General features: G+C 38.5%; 1 protein-coding gene across 8 annotated transcripts in view; it reads right to left on the bottom strand.

The window, feature by feature from the left end:
- The window catches only part of IMPG1 (interphotoreceptor matrix proteoglycan 1), a 103463-nt gene extending 86250 nt beyond the window's left edge, over nt 1–17213 (bottom strand). For all 8 annotated transcript variants that reach the window (XM_078385679.1, XM_072999516.2, XM_072999534.2 and 5 more), the window contains exon 1: nt 16748–17213. In XM_078385679.1, the coding sequence (XP_078241805.1) occupies nt 16748–16814 (67 nt within the window). In that variant the 5' untranslated portion in view covers nt 16815–17213. The remainder of the gene's footprint in view (nt 1–16747) is intronic.
- Nucleotides 17214–18813: the final 1600 nt, after the last annotated feature.

Here is an 18813-nt window from a genome sequence, read left to right as displayed (position 1 = left end):
CCTCACATGTTCTCAGTGCCTTGTCAGTTAGCTGCAATTAGCCACGACAACTTCTGTGGTTTATCTTGTACAGTATCTATCTATCTATCTATCTATCTATCTATCTATCTATCTATCTATCTATCTATCTATCTATCTATCTATCTATCTATCTATCTATCTATCTATCTATCTATCTATCTATCTATCTATCTATCTATCTATCTATCTATCTATCTATCTATCCTCTTGCATATATCCCCAATAGGTTTCGGGTCCCTGTTATCTTGTGCTTTCATGTCCTCACTTCATATAGGGCAATAGTGGAAAATCAACTGATATGTTCTGAAAACTGTTCTTTAGAGCATCCTCTTCTTACTTTAGTAACAATTCTTAATTACACACATTAGACCATTTTTTCCATAGAACAAGATCAACCAGTGATGTAGACGTTTTAAAATGCATGCCATCATGTTGAATCCTTGGGAAAAAAATCTTGCTTGACTGTTCTGTACCTGCTCTATAACAATGTATCCTGTAAGTAGTCTTGTGACATGAAAATTGCTCTTTTTCCTATATGTCTTTCCTTTCATCCCCTCTGTAGCAATTAAGGTTGACTCATCCCAGCTTCCGTGAAGACCTCGCCAGGATTTGACAGGTGAAGTTTTTAATACATTTGCTTTATATTGAGACAACAGGATTTGTTCCATAAGGAACTGGTAATCCATTTCCATCTTGTGCTGCCAGATCATTTTTAATGAGGGTACCTCACAGAGGTGTGAAAGGTTTCAATTCAAACCATTATTAGCAGTGTAATAGACATATAGTCTATGAAATGTCATAGATATATCAAAAGCTAGTATGGTTTAGTGACAATTAGCATGGTGGAGATGCAGATTCCCACCTGCACCAAGCCATGAACTTGACCGGATGATCTTGGACCAGTGTTTCTTTTTCAGCCTGACCTATTTTTAAAAATTGCTAAAAGAATAAACTGGGGAAAGGGAGGAAAGCCAGGACCATCACCTTAAGTTTCCTTGGGGAAAGGCAGCATATAAATGTTACAAAAACATAGGTAAGTAAATGATACAAGGCAGCTTCTTAGCTGAAGAGGTGAAAGGGATCAGATGGCTATGCAGTAAAGCACAGGTGGACCAGTAGCCTTCCATCCCAAATTATTCCATGAAGGCCACAGTGGAGTACAAGAATGGGCAGGCACATGACAGAAAAAAATGATATTACTGTGATACGCCCATCCATTCATATGCTGCAGTGTGGTCTGAACATTAGGGAGACAAGAAAGTGTTGGTGGCCTTCGTGAATAGGGCTGGCCATGGAACTAAGAGAAGCAGATTGACAGGACACATCTTCACAAGGTACAGCGCTTTGTAAGTGGGAAGTATGTCTCCCATGCTTTGGAGGATTGCCTTCTTTTCTCCCTCACTCCCTTCTCCATCCCACTCTCCATCCTGTTCAGACAGATACCATATTTGGAGGGATGTCATGGGGAAGTTAGCTTTCAGGCAATTCTATTCTGCTAGAGTCACAGAATAGTCACTCTGAGCAAGCTCGGGGAAGATTTAAAGTCCAAGATGAGATACAAAGGCAGTACACAACAACAGTATGTACAAGTAACAAGAAAATAAGGAGAAGAAGACAGTGTATTCCTGCATCAAATTAAGCCCTGTCTAGGATGACATTCTGTACCAAGTGTGCTAGAAGCTCACAGGTAAGGACAACTACCTGTTACAACTCAATCTGCTTCCCACGTTAGACTTTGGAGTAAGTTTTTTCTTTAGTTAACAAAGCAAGTTTATGTATCCACGTTCACATCATGACACCTCTCCCCAAATACATGTAGGGAGAATAGTGCTCCTCTAGTTCCAAATCTTCCCCTGAATCCAAAATACATACCCCCTCCCCTTCTTCTGCCCTGTATTATCTTCAAGCAGGCACTTAAGCACGTGGCTCATTATGCTTATTTTCTGTAGCCACCACACCCTTCGGCCGTGTTCCTTGTTGGGTCATGTCATACAGACTGCTCACACTCTAATTAGGTTTTTGAATTATATTTTTAAAGTCACGTCTAGCTTGACCCTAAATAGAGAAGGAATACAGTACTTGGGGATCGAATGAGAGGTAATATTAAATGTAATATTTACATTTTCACATCTTGGATTTTTGCATGTTTATTGGTTTTATTGTTTTTAAACTTTGTAATGCCGCCCAGGCTAGATACCCCGCCCATAGGTCTAGATGGGTGGGGTATAAATCTAATAAAATAAAAATAAAAATAAGGTTATATGCATTTGTGTTAGAAAATCACACATTTGTTTGAAATACACAAGTGGTAAACAGGCCTTGAAATTAATCCTGTTTTGTTTTGCAAGCTTTTAAATTTACATGATGATATAAATTTTCTTAACAAGTCCTATCACCATTAATGAATGGTCTTCAAATCTTCCTGTATTTTATCATATATACTTTTCTGACATTTTTGTTATGAGTCACTCTGACCAGCACCATGGAAAACAGTAGCACACAATAACAAGTCATGATAATAGCAACAATTGCTGTGCTCTTTGTATATACTATTGTTCCTTTCATACAGAGATATGAATTCATTCAGGAGTCTGGGTTAATGATATATAAACATACCCACACCATAAATACCAGCTTCATGGCCACGTCATCATGTTGCCAAATTGAACTCTCAGAAAGTTCTACAGTGGGACTGGTATTAGTCTTGTATCCATTTATGCCTGGAGCAGGCAACTTCCTGGGCAGAGTGCTGCATCACCATCCACAAGAGACCACCTTATCTTACTGACACCATTTTCCACAACACTGCCATTTTGGTGAGTGGCACATAACTTTGCCTCCCAGATGGATCTCACTTCTGGTAGCCTGCTGGGATTGGAGAAGAGCTTGGCTGGGAAACAAGATATTTGTTCTGTTAAATGCCATGTTTCTCAGTGGAAATGTGATTATATTTCCAGCTCTAATAGGGATTGGGGATGGCATATACAAATGGCCAGGGGGCTACTATGATCCACAGGCTGTATGTTGCCCACTCATCACTTAAAGTTTACAGCTGCAATTACTTGAATTAGAAACCGTGGAGAATTCCTAAGAGTCCCACTCCATCTCAGAGCTCTCTTCGAAGAGCATTCATACCTGCTCTGTTACTGCCACATATATTATTGTGAGACATGTTCAGGGATCTCTATGAGTTATGGCATAAATAGCGAATAATATGTATGCATATGGAAGATGGAAGAATATCAAAGTTTTCAATGCAGAGCAATCATTTTTTAGTTGATGACATAAAATGAAAACATTGAAATCTGAATAATTCTGGAAGAAAGAGGAAGAATTTCCTGAAAATTCAACCCAAGGCTGTAAAGCATTGAGAAAAAGCAAATTATTTCTGCATTATAAGATCCTTTCAAAATGTAGAGAGGAGTCCTTGATTGATAAGTGAAGCATACTGCTTTCAGAGTAGACCAATTACTCATTTTAAAAGTTGCATAGATTCAGAGAGAAAAGCAATACTGGAAGACAACCCATTCCCTACCAAAAATTATCAAGTGGATAACTTTATTAGTTTTCTTATTCTTGCTTCCGAGCAATCTGAATACAGTATTATAACTAATTTTTCAGCAAGCGTACTGCTGGTATTCCTACCAGCGGGCAAACCTAATGACTGAAAAGGAGCATTAATAATTAAATTCAGATCCATATTTAAATACATCAGATGGGTATATCTAATCAAGAATATGCTTATTATTATTATATGTACGCTGGAACAGAGTTTGAGGAAAGAAATAATAAATGAGCCTTCCTTCTGAATGAAGAATACAGATAATACTTATAATTGCCAAGCATGTGCTCAGCTGCACCTCTTGAGTTCTGTGTTTGTACATTGATGGCAACATAATCATCCTTTAGAAAATACAGTCCTTTAGTTGAAGGATTTCCAGAGGAGAGTCCTCCCTTTGAAAGCATTGTCTATTTGAAGGACTGTGGAGCTCAAATTTGATTTAGTCAAAACGAAACATAAGGGAGGAGGAGATCGGGGAAAATGAATCCGCCCTTCCACATTTAGCAGTACTTGGATAGCAAAGTCAGCTAGTATGCAGTTCACTGGGTCACTCATTTCTCGACTTGAGTGAGGTGTCCTGTACACCAGTTTAAATTATAAAAATAATTTCTTTTTTTTATATATGCACATATATTTTGCATGGGCAATTGTATATAAAATTTTGCATAGAAATACACACCAGGATATGCAGTTTTTGCAACATTAGTATTTTCTTTTGACCTTTTTAGGAAATGGATGCCCTTCTTTTTCATGATCTGTCAATGGCCATCCTATGAACAAACAATATATTGCACTAGGGAAGGCCTATGGAATCAGTGGGGATCTGGTGAATCTATTCTTTCATAAGTTCCATTGATTCAAATGGACCTGCTCTGTGACTTATTAAGTCACAACCAGGTAGCCAGTGTGGCATAATCAATAGAATGATGGACTAGGACTTTGGAGACCAGGGTTGGAATTCCCACTTTGCCATGGAAATTCACTGGGGGAATAGAACTGATAAAACCACTCCTTTATTGATTGATTGGTTGATTGATTGATTGATTGATTGTATTTATATCCTGCCTATCTGGTCAAACGACCACTCTAGGCGGCTACCAACATAAATAACCATTTATAAAATATAAGAAAGTTTAAACATCAATAAAGAATTTATTCAACATGAAAGAAGGGAAAAAGAGAAAAGATAAAAAAGAAGAAGGAGAAAAAAATCAAGCATTAGCTAAAGGGAAGGCCTGCACAAACATCCAAGTTTTCAGTTGGTTTTTAAAGATGCCCAACGAAGGGGCCGCACGAATCTCCGGAGGAAGGTTATTCCAATGACAAGGAGTTACCGCCGAGAAGGCCCGGTGTCTTGTTTTTTTCCTTCCGGGCCTCCCTCGGCGTCAGGCTCCTCAGCCTCACCTCCTGACATGATCGAGTGATAGAGTTAGATTTTGGTGGGAGTAGGTGTTCTGCCAAGTATTGAGGCCCTAAACCATTTAGGGCTTTATACATAAGCATTAAAACTTTGAAGTCAATGTGGAACCGTATGGGCAGCCAGTGCAAAGCGGCCAGAGTGGGGGAGATATGCTGATATTTCCTCACTCCACTAAGGAGTTTGGCCACCGCTTGGAGTTTCCACATCAACCGCAAAGGTAGCCCCTCAAAGGTATGACCTACCTTACCTTGAAAATCCTATCAAGGTCGCTATACGTTGGTTATGATGTGTCCATCATAACCAACTAGAGTAGGTCAATTTGACAACTAGAGTAGGTCTATTTGAATAAATGGAACCTATGGAGCAATTGACACCCCCCCAATCCCCACTGATTCAATCCTTTTCGAGCTTGATTTACTACTCTAAGCAACAGGATTTTTGGCCAATATATTACAAGTAACCCATCATTAGAGTTGAAGTCACATCAATGTTTCAGATGCATGTCTCAGGCAGACCTTCATAATTTGAGAACTCATACCTGCAAACAAAATGATGCCTAGCTTCCAAAAAACCAATGATGAAATTAAGCAAATTAATTTGAAAATTAAGGGGGATGTGACAAGGTCCTGCTGACAAAATCAGATGCTCTCAGTATTTAAGGAATTCCCTCTTGTCATTACAGGTTATCTGTAATACGCATTTTGCCCACTAATTCTTGGAGGAGCAGCATTTCCTATTCAGTTTAGTGAATGGGAGGGCTTCATGAACAAAATTCCCCTTCATTTAATCAATGTTACCGCTTTTGTGGAACTGCTTTTGTGGAACTTTTGCTATGTATTTGAGACTATAAGTGGGTAATGGTGCTGCTGGATTAGGGTTACTGTTTGCAAGTAAATGCTATGAATTTTGCTTATCCTTCCCTGAATAGATAGAGGGTTTCACATCCAGTCATCCACTCGGGACCAGTTGAGAGGAAACCACAGACCTTAGAGTACTCTTAATATTGCAATAAGTATAGTATCTTTGTGAATCTAGACAAGCTCTGCATAAAACAACCATCAAAGCAATGTGTCTTGATGATGGTTTTATATAGAGCTTGTCTAGATCATAATTCCCTATTATCTTAAACCCTTAGGAAGGGGTAAAAATACTCATTTTAGGTAGAAATTAATCCATATAGTAGGGAGAGAAGGGAACAATGTAGCAAAGAGTTAGCTCTATTCTGAAGAAGAATTTAATAAAAAACTCACATACTGAGGTACTTTGCATATGTTATGAGAAAGATAGCCTAAACATGGTCTAACTAGATAAGTTAAAAAATTATAAATCCTATTAAATAATTTGTATAAAGCTGGTGAAAACAGTCAACTGAAGAGACATTAGTTTAACTATTCTCCTGTTCAGATGTGTGTGCTAGTTATAGTAGCTAGTTATGTCTACCTATGTTTGCCAGGAATAGTCTCTATTTTCCAGCCTTCATCCTGTCCCTAATTCTGTCTTTTTCAGAGTGTCTTCTCAAAATGTTAATGATGCAAGTCACAGGTCTTGTCATTGTCTTCAGTGATCAGCCATTCTTCAGTGACCGTCAGCACTCTCCCTTGAATCCAAGTTAAATCCTGGAAAGGGGAGTGGATAAATACTTTCTTGACTGTATGTACCCATCCATCCATCCATCCATCCATCCATCCATCCATCCATCCATCCATCCATCCATCCATCCATCCATCCATCCATCCATCCATCCATCCATCCATCCATCCATCCATCCATCCATCCATCCATCCATCCATTTTGGAACCTGTATTTGCTAAGGCATGTTTAGAATTGCTGATAAGTTACCATATGACACAGAGAAGGGATGGCTGGGAAGGGCCAAGAGGGTGAGTCGCGACTGGATCTTTGCCTTAAAAGTCAGAGCTCATCCTCAGAGTAGGATTCAGTCAGGCCTTTGAAACCAGACCAGTTTTGAAAAAGGATTGGTTTTGTTTTGTTTTTCGAGAGGGGATTACAACTCCTAGAATCTGCAGCCAGAGTTTGTGGTGGGGGATTCTGGTACTGGTAGTCCAAAAAGTAATTTTTCAAAGCTCTGGGGCCCAGGCACATGTCCCCTGCACCACCAAGTTGCGGTCTAGGATGAAAGCTGTGCTATTTCTACAGATGTAAAGCACAGTTTATATAAAATGGAAATGAAATATATGTTTCTTTAATGAGATTATCATTGAATATAAGCTAAATGTGGCAGTTGCATTTTGTCATATTCTCTTGAGCACAGAGAAGGTACGGTAAGAAGATCTGTCTTTAAAACACGCTTGCACAGGCACACTATGTGGACAAGAACATAGTGTCCTTCTTTCTGCCAAGGGGACAGTAATTTAGAGCATCAACACTTCATTATCACCTATTAATTTGATCATTGCTGGACAGAAAGCCTTTTACTGGCAGTAACTGACCTGTTCTCTAGAGGGTTCCCCCCCCCCCCATTTTCTCTCTCGTTATCTCTTCTGTTTGCATTGGAGTTATAATCCAGGAGCTCTCTTGGTGTATTCAAGATGCAGTGTGCAGCATATACACCTGCTAAATGATGAGTGTATAAATATCTTTGTATATGTAGGGTCCTTTCCAGCTCTGCCATTCTGAGATTATTTGGTTTCAGAAGTAGGCAGATTCTATTCTGTTTTCAAGGCGATGGATACTATAAATATTATTAAAATGAGGGCCAGTTTTGTCTGGTTTTCCAGAAATGGGAATATTCCCATTGCCACACCTGAAGAATAACAAACAAATCCCTCAGAAGTCTAATGTCAGAATTAGTTGCATGTATGTGATTTTATCCACTGTGAACATAAAATATAATTTGTGAGCCTTCTCTGACCAATCAAACAACCTGATGGCTTAGATAAAATAAGGCAAAAAAAAATCATGAGAACTTTTTGGTACAAATGTATTTAACCTTCTCCGTGAGGTCAGTTATATAAACCAAGATCCTTAACAGTTGCAATTCACGGATGAGTTAGGGCACTGGGACGGGAGTTGGAAAGCCAGAAGTAATTAGGATGATTTCTCAAAGCACATCGCAAGCTTTTATCTGCCTGACTGAATAAACTGGAGAATATTTATTTTCTGAACTAAAACTCACATTAGACCTTCATGAATAAATATTGCATGGTCCTCCTATTCTTTCTGGAAAGGGAAATGACACAATGTGGTAGAGATATGTGATCTCGGTACATAAAGTAAGTTAGGCAATGAATGAGTTCACATGTTCTTATTGATTCCCTAAGAGGTTCTATCTCATGCAATGATGATTTCTTCCTGAGAAATGAAACAAACATATATACAGTACTTAGAACTTGGAAAAGTGACTTTCTAGACTACAGCTCCTACAACCTCTGAGGACCATGTCGGCTGGGTCTTTGAAAAACAAGTGCAGCTCTGCCATTTGAGGCAGATTAGGCCATCAGCCACAGTATAATAAAGACGCCCCATGGCCATCATTGGCTTCCACATAATGAAAGGGATTCCTTTGGTACCTGATGACCTTTGGGGGCAGGATTTTGGTTTCTTTTTTTTACTGTTCTTGTTCATCTAGATCAGTAGTTCTCAAACTTGTGTCCCCAGATGTTCTTCGATTGCAACTCCCAAAAATCCTGGCCAGCACAGCAAGTGGTGAAGGCTTCTGGGAATTGCAGTATAAGAACATCTGGGAATCCCAGCTTGAGAACCACTGATCTAGAAGTTATCTGCTAGTTTGATGAGTTGTAGTTTGTAGCTTGTGTGATTATGCATAGGGCCCGAAGGGCTGTTGAGCAAGACACTCATGGAAAAAAGGAATGTAATCAACAGAGTAAATTACTAACAAATTGTTGCTTTTTAACAACTCTCACATCTCAAATCTGTTGCCCAAGAAAGAGCTGCCTCTTTCCACCTCATGTCCTGCACTTTTTAACCCTAACCATGGCTGCTGAGCTTACTTTTAATGCAATTTCATTTCAGTGCCCTGCTAGGTAGTAGTATACTATTCCATTTTGACCATCACTTCAGGAAGGTGTCTGAGCAACCCTTGTAAATACGGTTGAAAACAACCACTGTCGATACAGTGGTAATGTGAATGGAATCCAAGGAAGAAATCCCAGATTCCTAACATTTATGTACTCAGGAAGGAAGAATAGGGAAGGATCATATAACTCAACAATAAAGGGTATCCTTTTTAGATAGAATGGCACAGGTTCAATCCTTAACATATCCAGGAAGGGCAGTAAAAGACCTATATCAGAAACACAGCCTCTGCCATTTAGTACAGAAAGTACTGGGCTAAGTGGATTGGAGATTTGTCTTCTTAGTCCAAGGCAGCTTCATGCACTCCTGACATGAACGAAAATATCTGGGACCATCCTGTGTTTATTTGGCCCATAGACCTTTACACACACACACATGCACATGCACATGTACACACACACACACACACACACACACACACACACACAAATTAGTACTCAAAACAGTCTATGATATACTGTGCATATATAAAATTTCAGCTTTACATCCCAACCTTTTCCACGTACACAACTCAACATTATTGTCGACAAGCACTAATTAATTTTTTTCTCAGTTTTATGGCAGCAGAAATATATTTAGCTGTTTGTTCTATTATATGATTGTTTCTACTTTCCAGCAAACATGCAATTCAAAATCTGGTTGTCTTTTCTGGCAGTGCAGGGGGACTAACAGATTTATAAAAGAATTCTTCAATGTATTATAAAAACTGATTTCCAAGAGAACACATGCTGATGTTTCTACCTGTCCTGAATGGCATGGACACAATTTCATACTAGCAGTATTTTTTTTAAAAAAAGGCATCCCTCCAAGAACAGTTAAACAGAACTGCTGTGGAAACTGTATTGTCTTCAGCTATGAACAAAATTTGAAAGTGATTCTTCTGACATTCCCTCTAAGCCCCATTTTAAGGGTGAACAAATACTGCCTCTGACCTGACTTTTGTTAATCAATGTTCAGTAGCCTATTTTTGACTTGTTTGACCTCTGCAAAATCATCTCTCTTTAGATGAGCCAATCTGATTAGCTTTATCATTTAATTTCTTGGACCAAGGACATGAATACCGTATTTTTCGCACTATAAGACACACTTTTTCCACAAAACGGGGGTGGAAAGTCTGTGCGTCTTATGAAGCGAAGAAAACAGATTATTTTTTCCTGTTTTCTTCTCCTAAAATTTGGTGCGTCTTATGGAGAGGTGCGTCTTATGGAGCAAAAAATACGGTAATTATCTTCTGTTATTAATGTTAGGTTGATGGTTTTTAGGCATGATACATATATATCAATGAATCCAGAAATTAAGTGCATGTATCCTGGCTAAGAATTGTGTAGAAGGGATACCCACTTCCAGCCTCACAGCAGTGAGGAAGCATCCTAAGAATTAAATAACTATCTCTTCCTTTAAAACCACAAATTGGTAAACATCCTTCTATTCAGACAAGCCTTTGGTATTGAAACTGGTTTGTCTTGGAACTTGATTTTATCAAATCAAATGGGGCACACATTCTTTCAGCCTTTTAAAATAAAACTGAGAAAAACCAGATTTTAAAATTCTTTACTGTTTGCGGCCTGACGTTTGATGTGTTTACTCCATTCTTTGGGGTGAATCACGCATCCACAGCTCGTGTGTATTGATTGGTACACAAACAAAAAAGCTGCAGTCATTTTGGTTTATTCTTTATATCTGTAGATCTTCAGTTTACTATTAGCCGAGTGCCATTTTTTGAGGGACTGGTGGGACTGGCATGTGTTAGAGAAATAAATAGGGGGGGGAAAGATGACTTGGAGGATAGCTACAAAACAAAAGAGAAGCCTTAGCTTTACCTCTTCAGTTTATATTTGTGTTTCCCGTATTTGTCATTGAAACTTTGCCTCACTGACCCTGTTGAAGGAACAACTTTGCATTTTAGGCACACAGAGAAGAGATGGGTTACATGGCCTTTTCTGGATGTCAGAAGGAAAGTCAAATTACTTGTGCATAGGAAATTCTAGCCATGCTGTTATTAAATTTGGAATATTCTGATAAGAGACAAAAAAAATTAACCCAGGAATCCTAGCATTAATTAGCAACACAAAATAAAAGGCCCCAAGGGAACATTTACTTGTAGCTTTCTTTCACTCTAAATAAATAAATAAATAAATAAATAAATAAATAAATAAATAAATAAATAAATAAATAAACAAACAAACAGACAGACAGACAGACAGACAAACAAACAAACAAACAAACAAACAAACAAACAAACAAATAAATAAATAAATAAATAAATAAATAAATAAAAACAAAACCCCTAAACATGTGCTGCCAAACCCAGTTCAGGAGGAAGATCTTCCGAAGCAGATTTTCGGGTGTTAGGGTGGGAGGAGAGGACAGAAGAAAAACTCTTGGTTTACCAGATGACTGCTTTCACAATGTTGGATTTAAGCTTCAGTTGCAAAGATAGATCACTCTACTCTAGATAATTTTCTGGAATTTTCCATACGATTAACCAGGCCAGATATATGTTTTGGTAGGGCTTTGGATAGCTCAGTGAGTTAGCTATCTGGTTGTGGAGCCAGGGGTTGGGAGTTCAGTTCCCCCCTTTGCATCCCAGATGAACCAGTTTGTGTGGCCTTGGGCAAGCTACATAGTCCCAGGGCACCTCAAGAAGAAGGGAAGGGAAAGTCACTTCTGAGTTGTCCATTATCCAGAAAGCCCGAGAAAGGCTGGTCATGAGTCAGAATTGACTTGATGACACACAATTGTTATTGGTGGTATGTGGTAGGAAAGCCTAGGAAAGAAATTACTTTTCTTTGGTAATTCAATACCACCATACTGTGTACTGTTTGTCTGCTTGTCAGATTCCTTCTGAAAGATCTGAAAACAGTTTCCTTCTGAAAGATATGAAATCTGCCCAGTGGAGGCTATGCTAGGCGTGAAGATCAGATCTGGCTACTACGTTTAAATAAATGAAATATAGCAACATTTCTTTACCATGGATACCCTTTAAATATCTTTTCTTGCCACAAACCACCAAAGGTGCCACAGATAGATATTCCCTACTATAATGGTGACACTTTATAATATGACTGGAAGAAGCTTCATTTTGCTTTGAATATGATATACCCTTATCAATTTTTATTGATTGATTGATTGATTGATTGATTGATTGATTGATTGATTGATTGATTGATTGATTGATTTGATTTGATTTGTATCCCGCCCATCTGGTTTATAGGACCAATCTAGGTGGCTTTCAATATAACATAAAATAATAAAATAACACAAAAATATTACATAATCATCCAATAACAAATACAATACAAAGACGGAGTAAGAAATAAACAAAGGAAGAATAAAAATCTAGAATTCACTGGAAGGAAGGCCTGGATAAACAGCCATGTTTTTAATTGGCTTTTAAAGGTGCCCAGCATGGGGGCCGCGCGAATCTCTGGAGGGAGGTTGTTCCAGAGGTGAAGAGCCACCACCGAGGAGGCCCGATTTCCTGTCTTTTCCTTCCGGCCCTCTCTCGGCGTCAGGCTCCTCAGCCTCACCTCGTGACTTGCATGGGTGATCTGGGTAGACCTTGGTGGGAGCAGGCGTTCTGCCAAATATCGAGGTCCTAAACCGTTTAGGGCCTTATAAGTCGATGCGGAAACGAATGGGCAGCCAGTGCAGCATGACCAGAATAGGAGAAATATGCTGGTATTTTCTCACTCCACTAAGGAGTCTGGCCGCCGCATTCTGCACCACCTGAAGTTTCCACATCAGCCTCAAAGGCAGCCCCACATAGATCTAGACCGAAGTCTACTCTGGGTGGCTAACAATAAAAAAATAGAATAAAAACAATATAATAAAATAAAAAAACGACCATAGTAATACAGTTCAAGATGGGTCAAGTGATGACAGGAGGGAAACCTAAACAGCCAGGTCTCAAGTTTGCTCTTAAAAACACCCAGCGAGGGAGCCAGACAGATCTCTGGGGGCAGGCTGTTCCAAAGGTGAGGGGCAACTGCCGAGAAGGCCTGGCTTCTTGTTCTTTCTCTCCGGGCCTCCCTCGGCATTAGGGAGCGTTATCAACAACATCCATTCTTTTACATTTCAGATTCTTCCGGTGATCCATTCTGAAGCTCAGCCAACATGTATTGTTATGAAATTCACTGCGACAATATAAAAAGGTCACTTTACCGGAAATAACCAACTGGTTTTATTAACATAAATTGAAGAAGAAACTCGATCATGAAGTCCGTCTGAACACTCACTGACACTGGCACTGACTGATTCCGACTCTTGTTTCCCACGGCTTCTGACTCTGTGCAGTAGCAAGAAATGTCACCTCCTGTCTCTCAGACCCTCAGCGTCATTCACTTACATGTTCTCGCCGTGGGCAGAAATATCAAACAGTTATTTGCTATCAAACAGTTATTTTCATAACCAATTTTTACATCTGTTTGTTTTTAGTGGAGGCAGTAGGTTAGAAAAGCCAAGTTTTACACAAACAGGCAAAGGAAATTAAGATTTTGTTCTACGTTTCCTTCCTTCCTTCCTTCCTTCCTTCCTTCCTTCCTTCCTTCCTTCCTTCCTTCCTTCCTTCCTTCCTTCCTTCCTTCCTTCCTTCCTTCCTTCCTTCCTTCCTTCCTTCCTTCCTTCCTTCCTTCCTTCCTTCCTTCCTTCCTTCCTTCCTTCCTTCCTTCCTTCCTTCCTTCCTTCCTTCCTTCCTGAACTGCAAAGGATCATAACATCTCTTCAATCCTCCATGGACCACCTGTGAGGACATTGTGACCCCCCCCCGGGGTCTGTGGACCACAGGTTAAGAACCGATGGAACAGAGTTTGCAAAAGTTATTTCCTAGATCTACGATTCCAAAGAATTCCCCCAGTCAGCATGGCATTTTGGGGAGGTTTTGGGGTTGAAATATATTTGAGTTCAAATATATTTATTTACCCTAGTAGCTGTGGTGCTGGTGAGGAGGAATATAAAATTAGAGTCATGCATTTTCAAGTCATGCACTTCTTTAAAAAATGAAAGATGGACATTTTTCAAGCTATTCTTTGTAAAACTGATGCAAGCTATAATAGAAACTGACAAGCTGGAGCTATTTAAGGCAAGTATTCTGATCTATCATAAGCCACATGCATTGCAATACTCTTGAATTATGCTGTCATGGGCACTTTTGAAAGAATACCAGCACCCAGCACCCAGATTTCATTAATTGTTTTCCCATCATTTGCTGACCTAGTGAAACATGTCTTATTTTCTAAAAAGTGCCTTATCGACAACATATTTATAGCAGAAAAGTTTACGTTTCTTTTCCTGGAAAGATCATTCATGATTTCCTTCAGGAGGTTTTACATACCAAGACTGCCCTATTAAATCCTATTGAACAAACTAAGATTCATTCCTGAATAGACAGGAGCAAGACTGACCATTGCTTGCTTGCTTGCTTGCTTGTTTTTAAAATGCTACCTTTTGTAACTCCTAATTTTAAGCAGCTGCAAATCCTCACTAGCAATATAAGAGTGGATAATGATCAGCCTTATCGTTTTATGTAATAACTTTCCTTTTTCTTATTCATGGCTGTTATATAATTCATGCCATTGTTAATTCACAGTCTGTCAAATACATTTATCTTAATTACGGTTAAATGTCCATTCAAATTCAAAAGCAATAATTTCTATCCACATTTTGCTTTGAATTCTTGCTGTATACAGGCATTCACTTTTCCTTGTCACCCATATGTCCCAATTTTTAGAACAGCATTAAAGGATTACACTAACCGGATTGCAAAAAATGAAAGATAGGATAACAAACAATAGTCAAAAATGTCAACTGTAACTATTGCTGTTATTTAGCTGTATTATAATTTACTGATTAAAATATTGTTCTTTGTAGCTATTTAACCATGTCAATGAATTATACAGGTTTTTTTTAAAAAAATCAGGCAGGTTCAGAGAGCAAACAGATGCACCATTCCATCTGGAAAAAAAGATTTCAAGATTTTTTTTTCCAGTTCAGTCTACTGTTCATGTACCTCTTCTCTACTTTTTCTTACATTGTAATAAAAATGGGAAAGTGGTAAAATCCAGATCCATGAAATAAATGTATTTGATCTTGAATCAACTTTGAATATTATTTGCACAAGTGAGATACAGGGAAAGCTTATTAAGTCATTCAATAACTTGGGGCGAAGTCTAGTTAGTTTCACCTATTTCAGTTTTCACTGGAATCTGTTTCACTGCTCTAGAACTAATATGCAAATAGAGTCACTATTAAGCCAACTATATGAATGTGGAAAGACTGAACAAGATCCAGGAATGTATTTTGTTAACAGATACCAGAGGAATTAGAATGTATTTTCCCTACCACTTTTGCTGTAGCCCTCTGTTGCACCAAAAATGTGCTCCAAAGAGTCTTCAATCATATGGAGCAGATTTTTAGGGTGAATGGGAATTTACAGGAGGGAGAGTGCCATCAATTCTGGTAGAAGAAGTAGGCTCCTGCAGAAGTACATGACTGAAATAAACTATGGCCATTAAAAAAAGAATAAAGTTGAAACCAGCCCACTAATCTAAACTCCTAAAGACCCTAAAATATGGTTGTTTTCTGTCAAGAAAGAAAGAAGAAAATGTAATAGTGTCATAAATTCATGTAACAGCCATTGGGACATTATAATAGTGTCATAAATTCATATAACAAAGCATATGTGTTTATCCGGAAGGATCAACTGTCATTTCTGATGAGTATTGAATAGTGTTGTTTATGCTGTGGCTCCATGATCAACAGTGGAACAAAGTAATGCTTTATTTTAATAGTTGTGCACATTAATTCATCACAAAACTACTATGTGCCATTACGTTATCATCACCAAAATTCTTTCTCAGCAAACATCTATCAATAATTTGAATCAAGATTTAGTCATGCTTAGAGTACATTCACTGACTGGGATTTTAATTAGTTATGACTTGTTTGTCCCATAGATTTAAATGGGTTTATTTAAGCAAGACTAATTCTAACCCAAACCAGTATTTTTATATTTCTTACACAGCATACATAATCCTATATACCTCTCTCTCTCTCTCTCTCTCTCTCTGTGTGTGTGTGTGTGTGTGTATAAGTTGTTGTTAAGTCTATTTTGCTCATTTTGAACTAATGACATTTCTACTCATAAAATAGAAGCACATTTTCTAGATCCAGAAGGGGCCCCAATCCAGCTAAACCTGATCATAATTACCACTGAAGCCAAAGGAAAAGGTTTTCAGTTGAATTAAAGTACTATCTTTAGCGATATTTGTAAGTAGAAATATATACGTACTGCCTCAACACAGTTGAGGAAATCACATGTTTTATTGAGAGATGCAAACATCTTAAGTGCATTTTCCAAAAAGGGCAATTTGCCCGAAGCCTAGTATGTTTCTACCGTATGCATACTAGGAATCATACTGGCAATTTTTTTATTGAATGGTGGTACTAAAATGTCTATGGTATCCTAACAGTAAATAGAAGTAATGTTAAGTTCTGCTGCAATGAAAACTCTTACTGTGGAGTAAAGTTATTCAGAACTCTAATATAACATCTATTTTAAAATTAATAACATCGTAAGTAGGAAATCTTCTATTTTCACACTTTTCCTACTTAAGCTGGTCCATCCCTGCCCCACCCCCACCCCAAATCACAGAAATGTAAAGCAACGATACAGTCTAATGTGTGCTTACCTTTGTTCGCTTGAACCTGGAGAGCAAGGCAAATGATGAGAAATATGAATCCCGTCTTCAAATGCATTATGCTTTTTTATCATTCACAGTTTTTAAGAATGGTCCCGCAAGAAAAAGGATGAGATTTGGCTGAATAAGACAAGTTCTTTTTAAGGAAACGAAATACCCAAACTTCGTCCTAGCTGCACTTTTTAAGAAAATATGTCCGAGCACCAAATAGTTGAGAATGCGAAGTGTGGACCACAGGCACCGGGGAAAAATTTTTTTGACAAGCTCACACCACCACTAACCCAAAGAGAATGAAAGTAGGACTGGTCGGAGAATTCTGGGAAGAGTGACGAAGTTTAAACAACAACCAAAAAGCAGTGTCTGTTTCTGGAATAAGCTGTTTATCTGCTGCTCAGACATAATCCCTCTTATGGTCCAGCTGGAAGAGCTGCCTTCATCTTATTAACCTTCTGGAGTGGCATCTGTCAACCCCAGAAGACTTTCAGTTAGCACCGCGGTAAACAACGGAAGTTTTCTGCTGGCCATAACTTGTCACCACTTGTCATTTGGACATTCCAGTCATGTGGCCTATGTCATATTGAGAGGCCTTGCCAAAGGACAGCAGCAGAGGGTCTTATTTTGGTGAGGTGCATTCATAGCTAATGAAGATCCATTCAGATGGTGCGGAGCCTTTCAAAAATGTGAAAAGGCTGCTTTTGCAATGTCCAAGCGAGCAATGTCATTACTCAGCAGGAAAGTTCTGTAGTAATCACAACTTGGAACATCCAATTCCAAATTAGATGGGGGGGTGGGGGTTGGAGTGGCAGAGGGACATTATTGGTGGGAGGGAAGCAATGGAAATAAAAGACATGGGCTTCTCAGCAGCCTGAAGCTGAGCAGAATTGCAAATCATGTTAATAATAAGCATTTCCTTCTACATATAAGCATTATAATACATAATAACAGTCATACTGCTAGTAATATGTAATAGTTGTAGGAATTACAAATGCTTTATTGCTTCATAGTTAATCAGGAGGCATAAATAGAAATTAAACCACTCTTAAAAGACAATATTTGGCACCTAATATTATAATAGTTGTCCTATGTGTGGTATGTGTGCATCCAACCACAGTAGATCTCTTATTTTTGTTTGATTTGATTTTTTAAAAAGGTTGCATATCTTCCAAATGTCAGGAATAACGATGGAACGGAAGTTTTCTATTTCTTGCATATGCGGCTTGCCTTGACCAGGCTTCACGCTGTGAAGCTGTTCACTGCCAACAAGAACCTTTCCCAGCTTTGCAGGAAGAAGATGATGCACTAAGAACAACCTTCATTTGAACCTGGTCAAGCTTCTATTTTTACTTGGGATTTAAACAATGGCAAAAGAAAACAAAGGTCACTCTCCTCCACCTTCTTGGAGCAATGATTATGAGGTTGTTGCTGCTGGGGCCATTATTTCACCTACTGTTCTTCCTGTTTTTATTGTTTGTGTGTGTGCATTGCATATGTTTAAAACAATCTTTAGGGGGTATCAATTTTTCTTTTCCAAGCAAACATTTCCTATAGCTTTCTGGAAACGAAGAGAGAGGTTTGTTCCAAGGACTCGCCAGTCTTGAACAATGGAGCTTGAGATTTACTCTGACCCATACACGCTAGAGTATAATACCAGTAGCGGTATAACTATGCCAACATTTCTTCTTTCAGATCAGAGTCAGAATGTAACTCCCACCGTAATTAAACCACACAGATCCCAGCAAGAAAAGATGGGGAACCAAATGGCTTATTTCTTGGGCAGATTTTGTTCTTTAGCACTCCAGGAACTCTTGAAGGAGCATTACCTCTGTAATTACAATGAGCAGTTTTTCCAGGAGGACTGAGTGTTCTCTGAAAAACTTGCCTTTACACTGTAGCCAAGATACCCATTATGAGAAGATAATGAATAGAACAGGACATCAACATGATCAACACAAAAGCATAATTAAAGATATTGAAAAATGTGTGATAGGATTAAACCCCAGTAAGGAAATATAAGATAACATCTCCTGAAAACACCTATACTTATTATATATATGGAA

The sequence above is a fragment of the Pogona vitticeps genome, chromosome 1 (genome assembly GCF_051106095.1).
Source record: "Pogona vitticeps strain Pit_001003342236 chromosome 1, PviZW2.1, whole genome shotgun sequence".
NCBI classification, from domain to species: Eukaryota; Metazoa; Chordata; class Lepidosauria; order Squamata; family Agamidae; genus Pogona; species Pogona vitticeps.
Note: the sequence above shows the minus strand (reverse complement) of the source record. Positions and strands in the feature narration are given on the sequence as shown.